Below are 13277 nucleotides of genomic sequence, written 5' to 3'. Positions count from 1 at the left end.
GGGTTTTTCTTACCAGATTTGTTAAATAAAAAAATGTAAAAAAAAATAGAGAGATAAATAAAGCACAAATCACTTCAAATTGAGAGCAGAGACATGACATATGTAAAGGACTTCCAATATGACCGTTTCCTTTGTTCCCAACTGTTTCTGTGATGAAACTGAAGGGATTTATACATCTCTGCATTAAGATTTAATTTTAAATGTTAATCAAAGTTGTTACTTTGTGAGCTTTTTGGGGGTATTTTTTTATTTGTAATAGGATGCATTAATTGTAATATTAGGCTATATAAATAAAACTGAATTGAATTAACCTGCATTTTGTGTGTGTGTATATATAATATAAGTATATATATAAAAAAAAATTCTGGTCTTCCATATTCTTCTAGTCAAAAAGCTAAAAATGTCTGCAAAAAAAGTTTCATTTGCACAAGGAAAACAGAATATACCCCAAAAAAAAGTTTTGGTAGCACATGTTTGTGAGTGCAGCTCTTCCTGATGTGCCCTCTTAGCCTGAAGAATTACTTCACTCAGACATTGCACAAGATCAGTTGGATCTTTTTTTATTTATACTTAATTATTTTGCAGAATAGCTGCCATAAATCTTCATATCAGCTTGATACCGGTTAGTTAAGGCATGAAATGTGAAGGCAGATGTAGTAACACTGAATTCCTGAAAGTACAAGCAGAATCCAGAGGAAGCACAGTGACATTTTGAGAAAACACAGAAAAGCGTCACTTTGTGGTTTATGTTCAGAAATGCAACTGACCATGAAAATAAAGAAGTTACATTAGAATTAGTCTATGACAAAACTAATACAAACATATTCACGTCTGCTTAATGGAGCGCCCTTTGGGGGAGAGGAGAAAATAGAGTTAAAGTGACAAAGTTTCTTCGAATCACAATAAGACGGCAGGAACGTGGCCGATCCCCGCAGATCAAAACAACAAACTACAATCCACAGCAGCGTCAGCGTGCTTGTTCTCATGGATCCTTCATTAAATATCTAAGAGTTAAATTCATAGCATTTAAAATAAAAGAAATTCTCCTTTTTATTAAGAACTTGAACAGAATGGAAATGCCAAATGTTTTTGAGGAGCTCCTCCTGGGATGACAGAAATTAAAAGTTATAAAAATATATCCAGCTAAAATGCTGCTTCAGTTCCCCTCAGAGATCAGAGATAATTAGCAGGAATAAAGGGATGCGGAGCTCAGTAAGCTTGCATTTATACCAGAGCAGGGGCTTCTGGGATTTTTGCATGAACCTTCTGGTCTCAATATGTAAGGGGAGTCAGGATGAAGAGGCGATCTTCCTCTTTCCTGATCCACTTCAGCAGCTTGTTGACTGCAGCGACCGCCATGGCCTTGGTGGCCAGCGGACTGAAGCAGAGGTAGAGCTCAAAGCCGCTGGTCACCTGCAAACCCAGAAAGAGGAGAAACACAGACAGTCTGATCATCCTGTAAATATCATTATTGATGACTGCAGCACAGCGCAAAACATCAGTCCAATATGAATGGAAGGATTACAAGATCCCATTATGAATCCATGACAAAAGGCCTTTTCTTTACATTAAAATAACAGTTGTTTAAATTGTTCTTTTGAAACTAAAGCCAACTTTTTCAAGCATCTCATCCCAGAAGCTTCCAGGTCTTACCAGAGCCAGCATGTTTTCGGTTTCACCACAGCGGTAGAAAGTGCGAAGAGGTCTGGTTGGATGGTGCAGAGCGCTGTGAAGGTCCTGGTACAACCTCATCAGTCTCTCCTGCTCTCCATCAGTCTGGTACACTGTAGGGAATTCTGGACTGAAAGAAGAAAAGTAGAAGCTTTTGTTTGTTTTTACATCAGTTTTGTTTATGTGAGCCGCCTGGTTTAATTATACAAACGTAATAAAACCTACATGATAAAAATTAAAATTACACCTGGATTGGTAAAAACTAAAAAACAAAAACCTGAAACAAAAAGTTGAACATTTTCCTTTTTTGCTGAATTTTTGAGAAACACACATTTGTAGGATTAGCAGTAGAAAAAAGGGTGAGTTACACACCTGAAAAATAATAAACTTTCTCTCTGCTGATGTTAAACCACGTATTATAAAGTCAGGGTAATAAAACTGCATGAGAAATTAAACATGCAGGAATTCTTTTGTGTTTAACCACCAGAGTTTATTTGCTCTATTTAGTATTAAAATAGTCTAAGGAGTTGAAGACAATAATATAATCTAAACATTACTTGATTTTGTGTTTAACTTGAAGTTAAAAAAAGACATTTTAGTAAAAGCATGGGTTTCATTGAGATGATGACAGAGGTCATTCACTCATTTGTAGTTTATGACAGCCGTAGCACTAGGATGCCTCATCACACTATAAATGGATTCCACCACAACCAGCTGCAACTTTTGGCCAAATTTGAAGTGCCGCAAAAACAATCACAGAAAAGAAGTTTTCTCATAGCAAAAGTAACTTGATGAAACTAAATTGATCACTTCACCTTCAGAAAATCTGATTTGAGATCAAATACAAAGAGAACAGAAGTACCATGACAAATGGATGTAAAAATAAATAAATAGCGATGTTGAAGTTTAGAAGAAAATGGGACTTCATGGCTGTGTCTGAATTCCCTCACTGCTCCATCATTCCCCAAAAGACTATATACTGCAGGACGATCCATTCTCCTTGATTTTAATGTAAGTAGGACAAATTCTCAATACTTTTCTTTTAAATGCCAAATATAACTTCACCCATTTGCCAAAGTAAAAACATAAAATTAACATTTCACAAAGACTGTTAATGAATCTACTGTGTTCTAATGATGAAAACGTATTATTTAAACACAATTCATTGTGGTCAATACGGACAAATATAGAGAGCATCAATGCACACTGTTTTTTGCAAAGACTTCCAAGCCCTATATAGTGCACTAACTGAGGAGTAGTGAGTGAATTCAGACATAGTCTATGACTCATGCAGAGACCCTTACCTGGTGTAGAGCCCAGAGCTCTTTGATTTATACAAGAAGTGCCTGAGCTCTGGGATCCCAACCTGAGCCACGGAGTAGCTGGGACACTTCAGCGCCTCCTTCAGGGCCTGGAATGCGCTGCGCTTGCTCAACCTCTCCATGAACCGCTGCTTGCACTCAGACATGTTGAAAAAATCCTCCCTATCGGTGGAAACCAGGATGAGACAGAGCTCAGATCCAGGCTGCAGGTAAGAAATGTGAGCGTGAAAAAAGCCAGCAGTGTTGAATTTGGGAAGGCAAATCGGCGTCCAGCCCTCGCCCTCTCGAAACGACGAGGAGGACCCAACCAGGTTAAAGACCAGGTGCAAGTCTATGTGGTGCAAGAACTGGTCCTTCTTCCTCACTAGAGTTACCAGACGGTCACCGGCCAGCAGGATGGAAAACACCAGGTTTTTGGCTTTGGCTGCCTGCAGACCTGACGAAACGACATCCCTAAAGGAGCTGGCCAGAGGCAAACAGGTCACGGCGCTGAGCAGCAAGCTTGGGTCACGCTCTAGACGGAACAGCAGGTTGTCTGTGAGGTACTCGGAGCCGGCTAGCAGGCGGCGCAAGTCATAGTTCTGCTTGTTCTGAAAAATGTGGTTGAGCTGGGTGAGGGTCAGCAGGCTGACAATCTGGTAATAAATATAATGCAGCTCCCGCAGCAGCTCTTTGTCCGACTGACAGGTCTTAGAGACTCCCACCAGGACCAGAGGACTCTTCGTGAGAAAAACCACCTTACAGCCATCTACAACAAACATGAGGGACACCGTTTATAAAACACACTTTTAGGTTTTCAGGCAAATCACAACGAAAATACACGCAGACCTGCATGGATAGAGCGAATTATGTTCTTCTCAGCCTCCACAAAGGACACCAGAGCCATCATCACCCCCATGGTGCTAGACAGAGCCTCCTCAGTTCCATAGCGAGTGTAAATGGGCTTTCCAGCTTCACTTAACACAAAAATGTGTTTTTTGTGGCTGCGCCATGCCTCACTGGAGATGTCTTCCTCTTTTGTCTTGTTGTCCGATGAGAAGTTATTACGTGGTTCTTGGGCAGGTTTCTCCCCAACCAGCACATTGAATTCTTCGGCATCGCACCCTTCCGATTTGCCCAGCTGAGCTTCCCTGTCTTCAACCTCGGTGCTCAGATCCTCGAAGGACTGCGCGTGAACGAACATGGCACTTCTCTGACCAGCACCTAGAAGACCAAAATAACCAATCAGTCTTCATCCTTAACCATTAAACCTTTGACCCATCATTTAGGTCTACCTCAAAAAGTATTTTATGCCATTTAATTAAAATGAATTCATTTTTGGTACTTAACATTTTGTACATAAGCAAAATGATTAATTTTGCATTTTTCATTATCAAATATAACAATTATGAAGTAGATTTAAACTTTGTTCTTTTGTGTTCACACTAAAACCAACAAAGGTTACAGGAAAACCAACCCCCTACCTTTTAGTCCCATCACAAACTAAGACACATCAAATGCTGCACTTCCTTAAAAGACCACAGGAAACTGGTTTCACAGTCCTATACAGACTCTAGACGTTGGGGTCACATGGTTTGAATTGCTTAAACAATTAGTATAGGCTTCCATAGCATTGAAATGATCTGGGTCAGGCTTGAGTCTAAGAGGCGCTGCAGAATCCTACCAGCAAAGGCTTTCAGAGCTCTGGGATTAACACCCTCTTGACATGCAGCCTTGTTTGTTCAGTGTCTCCAGTTGCCTCAGACTACTACTTATAAACAAGATAAAGGAGGAGACACCAATACCCTATGATGTTGTTAGAAATAGATCATATCAAGATTAACACTAAAAAAGATCCATGGTCGAGGTGGAAAATGAGACAACTGAAGCGATGCTATGAATTATGGGGGGAATGGAGGTCTATTTGGCTTGAGGATGCTATGGTTGCTTTTGAATAGAATCTATAGAAGAAAATGTTCAATTTATCTGATCTTCTCACTTTCAGCCTGTGGTCTTCCTCGTTGCTAACGATACACCTCTTAGTTTTCGTTTCTGGAGCTTGCACTTGAGTTCTTAAACTTTTTTTTTAGCTTCCTTTTCAAACAGGGGTTCCAGATAGATTTTCACTATTCAAAGTAATTTTATTAATTGCATTCCTGTGGACTTTCCTGTTGTTGTTTGTTTTTTGTTCATACTTGAATACCTGATGTAATAAAGAAAATAACTTAATTGATAATACATAAAAACATAATTGTTGTGCTTTTCCTGAGGTCGCCATAACGTTAAAGTCTCACTCCAATCATCTTTTGATCTATTCTAAGAGTGTTCCCAGTGGTCTTTTAGTTATAATTATGCTGTTTTTAGGCAAAATTTAAAAAAAAAAACTGTTATTTCTCGGACATAATTTCTGCAATAGTTGATCAGAAACTCGTTGCAGGCAGGACTGTTGGCACAGAGTAATCCTCTACTTATTTACCATCATGCCTTTGTTTATTCTCTCTCTAGCTTACAGCCTCTAAGACATACAAGGATCTAGACATCTACAATTTGGATGCTTGGAATGGAGCAGAGAAGCATGGAGCTTGTGGCGATTTCAGCGTGTTTTCTACGTAACAAATATGATCTTTTTCAAATGTCATTTTCTCATCTGCTACTGATTTACAACAATTCAAATAAACAAATACTCAAGAACTGCAATTTGGAGCTTAATTTACAAGTTAAGGTTTTGAGGCATGTTTTGGTTCAACTATCCCATGGATTAGTTGTGTACAGAGGAGATCACGTGCCTGCTTACCTGGTTCAGTTCCTTCCACCAGTCCTGGTGTGGGACTGTCCGCCCTGTCTGACTGGAGGCGATCCACAGCTGCCAGTGTTCCATTCTCCCAAGCAGCAGCTGCTGCTCCTTGGGTGCCCCCATCCATCACGGCTACTTAGGGCAGAGCCACGCTCCTGGTAGGAAAAACACGCTGAGATGTGTGACCAAAGGTCAGCAGTTTTGTGAGATTGCTTTGATGAGAAACGCGCGTGCGCACTGACACACACCTATTTTGATTTCTGCAGTAAAACTGCGGGGGGGGCTCAATTTAAACTAATGTTCTAAACAACATGTACGAAATTAACTCACGTTATTTTAAATATCTTCAAAATATTATATATCCCTTGTAAATATAAAAGTTTAGAGCTATACTAAATTAGCTAAAGCAAAGTTTTAATCACGGATTCTTGCTAAGTTTAGCAAGAGACAGTCAGCGGTAGCCTGCTGGCTGTGGTTTAAATTAATCGTTTCATTTACTTTAGAATTTCTGATAACTTTTTCCACCGTCATACCTTTCATTTCCACTGCTGATACGTTTGTCCCGAAGCTCCCTTGTGACTTTTGCTGAGGCTAACTAGACCAAGCGACCACTTCATCCGGTTTGCACCGTTTCGAGCAAAATTGCGGAAGTAGGAATTGTGGGAAATGAAGTTTACAGCGAAGCACTTGCGACGGCAGTTGGCGTCTGGATTGTTAGAACTTGCATGTCTGAAAGTAAAACGTTGTCAATGAAGTAAATATATATTAAGACCCCAAAAACATATTGCGATGGTTTATATCGTTTCCACGGTGAATAACCGCAGTGCATTGTGGTTTTAGTTCAAGCCCAGCCAGTTAAAATATTTTTGACTAAACATATAAGCGTTATTTCTCTTTGCAGTGATTATTATTTGATTACATTGCTTATCTTGGGAAGTAATGTGTTCTGAGTAGAAATTAAGTTCAATTTTTGATTACGGAAAATGAATTTTAAAACGAATGTTTAATTTTTACATTACATAAAAATATGTATTCAAATGACAGGCTTATTTTAATTGTGCCAAGTCGAAATAGGAATTTCTGAGTATACAATTGCAGTTGAACGCACCACGTGGAGGCGTGGCTTGTGCTTGAATCTCCAGCGGGGAAACAGTCAATGGAGGAAACAGACAAGACAATTAATGAAGATTTGTTTGTATTAGTTATCCCAACTCGCCTACGTGTTGATGCAGTCCAAATGAAGTATGATGGATAGGATTGGTAGTTTTTGGTGAAATCAAACAGAGTTACAAAGTAATTTAAAATCTCCGTTCGGTGAGTTTTAAGCCTTTTGATAAGGCTAACAGCTAGTTTGTTAGCTTAGCTTTTAGCCTTATTATTTTGCTGACCAGTTTCACAAATTGCAGTTCTCAAAAGACGGAACCTCATGATCACACGTAGTTGAAGTGTGAATAAGAGTGTAATGCTCTGTTTAAGGATTTGTTTACCCGAATGCAGATCTTTATTGTTAGCTTAAAGTCAGCGTGTGCCTAGTTGACAGGATGCCTATACGAGCATCTTGCACAATTTGCTCGGATCTCTTCGATCACTCCAGAGATGTCGCCGCCATTCACTGCGGACACACTTTCCATTATGAATGGTAACTTCATAACCGGTTGTTTATAAACAGCAACTGTTATAAAGTTAATGATTTGAAACTATATCCCTGCTTCTCTCCTTCTCTCTCTGCAGTGTTCTTAAGTGGTTTCAGACGGCGCCCACGAAAACCTGTCCACAGTGCAGGAAACAGGTACATTTAAAGCCCCGTACATCACTGATTGCTTTCCAATCAGAAAAAAATGCATGTCAATTGTCTTGATTTATATGTTTAGGTCAGCACCAGACACATCATCTGCAAGCTGTTCTTTAACATTGGTGGAGAGGAAGAGAGCACATTAGACCCAGAGAGCCTTGAGGTATCAAACTGTAGCCCCCCCCCCCAAAAAAAAAAACCTGATTCCTGCTGCGTCTATATCATCAAGTCATATGAAAAGGAATCTATCTGAAGGAATATGCTTTTTTTTTCTCCTTGCAGAATGAACTTGGTCGAGTGAGAGCCCTTCTAAGCTCCAAAGGTAATAAACCAGGTGACCCTGATCCAGAAAAGCCTGGACGGCTACGGGGTGGTTTGTGATCTGTTTGATCATTTTTGTAGAGCAAGACTGGCGGGACAAACAAAAAGCGATGGACATCTTAAAAGACACCGTGGACAGGCAGAAACGAGACCTGGACAACATGCGGAAAGAGATCCGGGATAAGGATATGCTGTGTTCAGCTCTCAAAGTAAGTATTCATCTCAGCTGTTTTATCTCATGGCCACGCACTGATTCGATCTGTAACTGTGATGGGATGTTTTGGTCTCTAACAGAAACAGATGACGTATATGGAAATGCAGCAAAATGAAGTTCAGGCTGCAAAGGAGGAGGCCCGGAGGCTGAGAACCAAGTTAAAAACCTTTGAGAGGTATCTGTAGATCAATGAGTTCGACCACTTTTAAAAACAAATGTAGGCGATTAATAACATGGCAAAAATAAGTAAAAAAAATATTAACAATGGTACTCACAAAACATTCTCAAAAAACTGTTAAATATAGGAGAGCAGCAACAAAGATATGGACATAAACAATAAACCAAAGAATCATTTATGACTTTGTTGTGTTTTTTTGCTTTTTGAAGTAGTAATTTAAATCCTGATTACCAGTATATCTTTTACATTTTTCTTTATTTGATAGTTCCTATTTAAATAAAATGATGCTTTTGTTTTAAACATGTAAAACATATGACGTTTTATTTTTAATTCTAAAATGTGTGTATCCTCTCTTGTGGGAAACAGAAGTGAGTTTAGGCCAAATAAAGATTTCAGTGGAGCATCAGTCAGATTTTCAGAAACACGTTGCAACTACTGTGGCTTTAATTAATTTTATCACTTAATAATTGATTTGATCCTGTTTTTTTTTTTTTAATCTAGGCAGATCTTTTATGTGCAAAACTGAACATCGGTACTTTTGGTTTGATGGCACTGGGATTGACCTTGTGAAACATCTAATTTAGTTTGTGTGAAAAGTCCTAATAAACACTGTTTACAAAAATGATCATTGATCTTAATAAAAGTTGGTAGATAATTTAGGCTGATAAGTGATTTTCATAATCCTCAGCATAGATTTTACTTTATTTTTATGTATTTTTGTGCAAAAGTGCAGCAAAGTGATTTATTTCCTGTGTTTCCAGCTTGGATGTGTTGTTGCAGGGCCAGAGGGCAGAGGTGGAGTCCATGATCACCGACATGGGCGTCAGCCAGTCAGCAGTGGAGCAGCTCTCCATTTATTGCATCTCTTTGAAAAAGTAAGCGCTGGAGGGATTTCTTTTGCTTGGTACTTGCTTAAATTTCCTTAACATTTTTTAAAAAAACCATCACATTAGCATTTGTTAGAACTGCTGCGTGTTTTGCTGCTTTGATATCAGCTCAGTTTAACAGTAGATGAAGCTGAACAGAAATGCATGCGACACATTTACACTGGCCTCCATAGAGAAAATACTTTCACTGTGGAGCAACAAAGTAACCCTAAATGTCATCTTCTTTTATCAGCTTTAAAATTTTTATGAAGCTAAAAAAACTTAATGAGAAAAAAAACGGTATCACATTCCCTGTTTTTAAAAATAAAGAAAGGTTTTGGTTGTCGGGAGCTAATTTGGCTGAAGCCCAAACTGGTTTTGACGTTGCAACTGTTTATTTTATTTCAATTCTTTTGTCAATAACCTTATAGCTACATTGTGCTTTTAAATTGTAAAAAAATAAATATGTTTTTAAAGTTGGTATTAAAGCCCCTTTGGTCTCTAATGGTGGTAAAATATTATTACCTGAGGAATTTACATAAAGACTCATCTGACAAGAGACATGAAATGTTGAGAAATGGGTTTCAGTATCTCCTCTAGTTAATATCTGTAAAATATTTATAATTACATTCTTTTGGATTTCCTTTACAGGGAGTATGATAACCTTAAAGGGAGCCTAAAGTCTTCCAATGACATGTGTGAGAAACTGAAGAGAGAAGTGCTCTCCTCTAACAACAAGGTTCAGCAGATTACATTTCTTATATAATCTGTCACATTATATGCGCTTCTTTTGGTCTATTTGTTTTTATGTCATTTTTAGCTGCAGAAAACTTCACTGGAGTTACATCAGACCAAGGAAGATGTAACATCTTTGCAGGCAGATCTGGCAAATGCCGACAAAGAGATTTCTGTAAGGAAAAATCAGCAAAGACGTCTGCTTTCCTAAACATCAGAGTCTTTCAGCTTTGATTTGAGTTTTCCTTCTGCACAGAGTCTGAAGAAAAAAGTGGACTTTCTGCAGAAGACCCTGAGCACCCCCACCAGGACAAATGAAACCCTCAGCAGGCTGGTCTTTGAGAGGTGTGTCCTTCTTCAGCTTTGTTGAAAAAAACATCGCTGCTTGGCATGAACATTTATTGTTCCTGCGCCTCAGTCCAGCTCCAGTGAATCTAAAGGAGCCTCGCTTCCACCAGCCGCCCGATGGAGATGACGTGGATCTCAACATTACCTATGACATCAGCACCCCAGAGCACATGGTCAAGAGGTCAAAGCAGGTTACAGCAAAGAGGATGAGTCTTGACCCACCTTTGTGAGTTATTCTGAGGGAAAATGCTTCACCTTTCCTGATTCAGGAACCTAAAGGGTTTGAAAATGCTTTTTTTCACAGAACTTCTTTTGCCAGACCCTACAATAAATCTGCAGCAAAGAGCAAGGTGATCCATCCTAGTCTGTTACAGATTTAAACATTCTTTACTTTATTGTGAATTTTACACTGATATATATATGAGTCTTCTTCAGACTTGTGATGAAGATCCAGCCATGGATCCGTTCCTAAGGAACTCCCTGCTTTTCCGAAAGAAGACCTTTGGTAGCATGTTGGACCCTCATCAGAAACCAGGAGCAGTACGTACAAAATATTGCTAAATTCAGGTTTCTTATGTTATTGTTGGTGGGAAAAAATGTTTTGGTTTGTTTCAGGTCAGAACGGGTTATGATGGACTCGGTGGCAGAACTAAATTCTTCCAGCCTGTATCCTTTCCTCTTCAAATATGTGTTCGTATTTGTGCTTTGAATGATCCAGGCTTGTTTTTGTTTCGGTTCTGAAGTGTGAGAATTTTAACTGATCCACTTGTTTGCATTCAAGCTGCTGCATATTTCAAGTTTTAACCTCTAAAAATGGTTCTTCTGGACTGAGAGAGCTCAGGAGGCTGCAAAATACAAAAGTCCAGCATTTGTATTTGACATGATCTGCAGAAGCAATAAAAAAACTCATCAGTCAGTCTGACGACTCAAAAACAGCATCAATTTGATGCCTCAAGCACGGCAAAAGCACACTAATCTCAATCAACTTGACAACACAATTCCTGCATCTTTGTGAAAACAACATTGATGCACTGAAAAGTTCACAACACTGAAGTTGGCTTCTGATTTACAGCGTCTATGAACAGTAAAGGGACATTTTTATGTTAGTGTTTTATTCTCTGTAGGAGGTTCAGAGATTTGTTTGAGCTTTTTTAGTGAAGCAGTTCTCAAGTTTTACACTTTTTCCCCTTAAACCTCCACTTAACTCGTTAAGCATGAATCTGAATTCGACTTGAGCTTCTGCACTTCTCACTGTTTCCAGTTTGTTTCTTGTTGAATTATCAGAGTTTTGGTTTCAAGTGGTTTTAAAGTGCTCATGCTGTCAAAATGTTAGTTTGTTTTCTACACATTCTAAAACTCAGAAACCTTAAAACAAGCTGTTTTTAACATCTCTGCTCAAAAAAGGATAAAATAATTTCAACTTCACGTTTCAGCAAAATCTGTTTTAACAAGCAGACCAAGCAGAGATTCTTCAATCTATAAACTTAAAAATAACACAAAAAAATGTTGAAAATGTAAAAATTAAATATAAAATGGGCATTTATTTTTTAACGATTCATGCTAAATGCGATAAAAAACATTTGGAAGAATTTATAATTTGATTATAATACATTTATATTAAAATATACATCATTTTTGTTGTCCTACATTTATAACCGGTTTAAAGAGCATCATTGTAGAAAAAGTGCAAACTATAAACCAGAGTGCAGAGAAATATTTTATCGTTTATTTTAAAGTCCCCTACTTCAAAATATAAATGAACAGAGACCACGCCCACTCTGACTGAAAACCTTTGAGTTTCCCTCTTGGGGATAATTTAGGTCTAAAGAACCAAAGGTTTGACAGAAGTGTGTCGGTACCTTTCCTCATAATATGAAGCTGAAATGTAACAGAAGTTCTGTGCAAATTGAAATGCCTCCAAAAGAGAAATTGTGGTAATATAACATACATTTCCTGTAAACAAAGGATATGTATCCCCGCTTTTGCACATTATATTCAATTAGTTTTTTGTTAAATATGGGTATCCTGATTTTTAAATAAACATAAGAAAGCAGAAAAAAAGTCAAAACACGGTTCTAGTTTTATTAAACCACTTTGAAGTTTTCTCTTTACAAGTTAAACATATGTGGATAACTGGAAGTGTTGAGCCAGTTATGTAACCAAACATGATCGTTATTACTCACAAATGAAGGATTAAGTGTTTAGTCTGGGAACTAATGATTGATTGAAGGTTTGCATGGGAAAAAAACTGATTATACAAATATTTTCATACTTACTGATGAAGTTCAGCCTTTTCTTATTTTTTTATAAAATGGTTTACGGTGTTATGAGTGGCAGGAAGTCTGATAATGTGATCATTTAAAATGCATCAGCAAAAAAATTCCTTAACCAGTTCCTTCCTTCCAGTCTGTGCTATCGGAGATTCGACCACTAAATAAGGCCAAGAGGAAAAAGGTGAGCCGCCCCACTCCAAAGATGACCCCCTGCCTGACTCTGGACAGCTTCCTGGAGTAAATCCTCACAGTTGCTGGAAGCCTTCAAAGATGCATGACTGTCGCTTTGGTTCACAGAGTTGGTTTTGCAACCGTTGTGCCACCTTTCCCCTTTAACTTATAAGAAAGTCTCCTTCGCTCTATGCGATAAATGCTTCCTTTCAGGTGAAATTGCCGAATCAGACGAGCATCCTTTTTTTTTATGTCTTTATGTATGTTTAGCTGCAGAAACTGACTCGACAAGCGTCTGGGTTAGATCTTTGTTTCATAGTTTTGTGAAAGTTTGTGTTTTATTAGTTAAAACCTACTTGCATAATTCTTTAGCATATTTTCTTTAAATTATGTCATCAACAATGAATCATTACCTGCTTAATGTTAACTAACCCACACGACTTTGTACTTTTTCTTTTAACTGTTCTGTCAGTTATAAGCCAGTCAAATAATAAAATGTTTTTTTTATTAAGGTTTGTGTCCAGTTTACAGAACTCACTAAGCTAATCTGTCCTCTAGAGGGCAGTAAAGATTTTTTTTTTTATATAGACTGTGAACTCAAACAAATTGGTGA

General features: G+C 38.2%; 2 protein-coding genes across 2 annotated transcripts; one reads left to right on the top strand and one right to left on the bottom strand.

Moving 5' to 3' along the window:
• Nucleotides 1-544: 544 nt before the first annotated feature.
• On the bottom strand, nucleotides 545-6521 carry mon1a (MON1 homolog A, secretory trafficking associated). Its single transcript, XM_004069100.4, has 6 exons — nucleotides 6300-6521; nucleotides 5767-5921; nucleotides 3822-4196; nucleotides 2976-3741; nucleotides 1654-1801; nucleotides 545-1413 (listed from the first exon to the last, which is right to left on the bottom strand). Exons 2-6 carry the CDS (start codon nucleotides 5891-5893, stop codon nucleotides 1273-1275), a joined length of 1557 nt encoding a protein of 518 aa, XP_004069148.1. The 5' UTR covers nucleotides 5894-5921; nucleotides 6300-6521; the 3' UTR covers nucleotides 545-1272.
• Nucleotides 6522-6886: 365 nt separating this feature from the next.
• traip (TRAF interacting protein) lies at nucleotides 6887-13175 on the top strand. Its single transcript, XM_004069098.4, has 15 exons — nucleotides 6887-7405; nucleotides 7498-7555; nucleotides 7638-7721; nucleotides 7841-7880; nucleotides 7961-8088; nucleotides 8174-8268; nucleotides 9033-9146; nucleotides 9789-9876; nucleotides 9958-10047; nucleotides 10129-10217; nucleotides 10291-10446; nucleotides 10525-10570; nucleotides 10656-10760; nucleotides 10836-10886; nucleotides 12627-13175. The coding sequence occupies exons 1-15, from the start codon at nucleotides 7308-7310 to the stop codon at nucleotides 12732-12734; spliced, it is 1350 nt and encodes a 449-aa protein (XP_004069146.1). The 5' UTR covers nucleotides 6887-7307; the 3' UTR covers nucleotides 12735-13175.
• The last annotated feature ends 102 nt before the right edge of the window (nucleotides 13176-13277 follow it).

Source organism: Oryzias latipes, chromosome 5 (assembly GCF_002234675.1).
Source record: "Oryzias latipes chromosome 5, ASM223467v1".
Lineage (NCBI taxonomy): Eukaryota > Metazoa > Chordata > Actinopteri > Beloniformes > Adrianichthyidae > Oryzias > Oryzias latipes.
The sequence above is the reverse complement of the archived record's forward strand: the minus strand, read 5'-3'. Positions and strand labels throughout refer to the sequence as shown.

Excerpts from the sequence above, each read along its gene's own strand:
- mon1a (XM_004069100.4), bottom strand. The coding sequence starts at position 5,893 with ATGGATGGGGGCACCCAAGGAGCAGCAGCTGCTGCTTGGGAGAATGGA. Across the intron at positions 3,742-3,821 it reads AATTCGCTCTATCCATGCAG|ATGGCTGTAAGGTGGTTTTT; the intron begins GTCTGCGTGTAT and ends TGTTTGTTGTAG. Across the intron at positions 1,414-1,653 it reads CCGAAAACATGCTGGCTCTG|GTGACCAGCGGCTTTGAGCT; the intron begins GTAAGACCTGGA and ends CTGGGTTTGCAG.
- traip (XM_004069098.4), top strand. The coding sequence starts at position 7,308 with ATGCCTATACGAGCATCTTGCACAATTTGCTCGGATCTCTTCGATCAC. Across the intron at positions 7,556-7,637 it reads GTCCACAGTGCAGGAAACAG|GTCAGCACCAGACACATCAT; the intron begins GTACATTTAAAG and ends TTATATGTTTAG. Across the intron at positions 7,881-7,960 it reads AGCCCTTCTAAGCTCCAAAG|AGCAAGACTGGCGGGACAAA; the intron begins GTAATAAACCAG and ends TCATTTTTGTAG.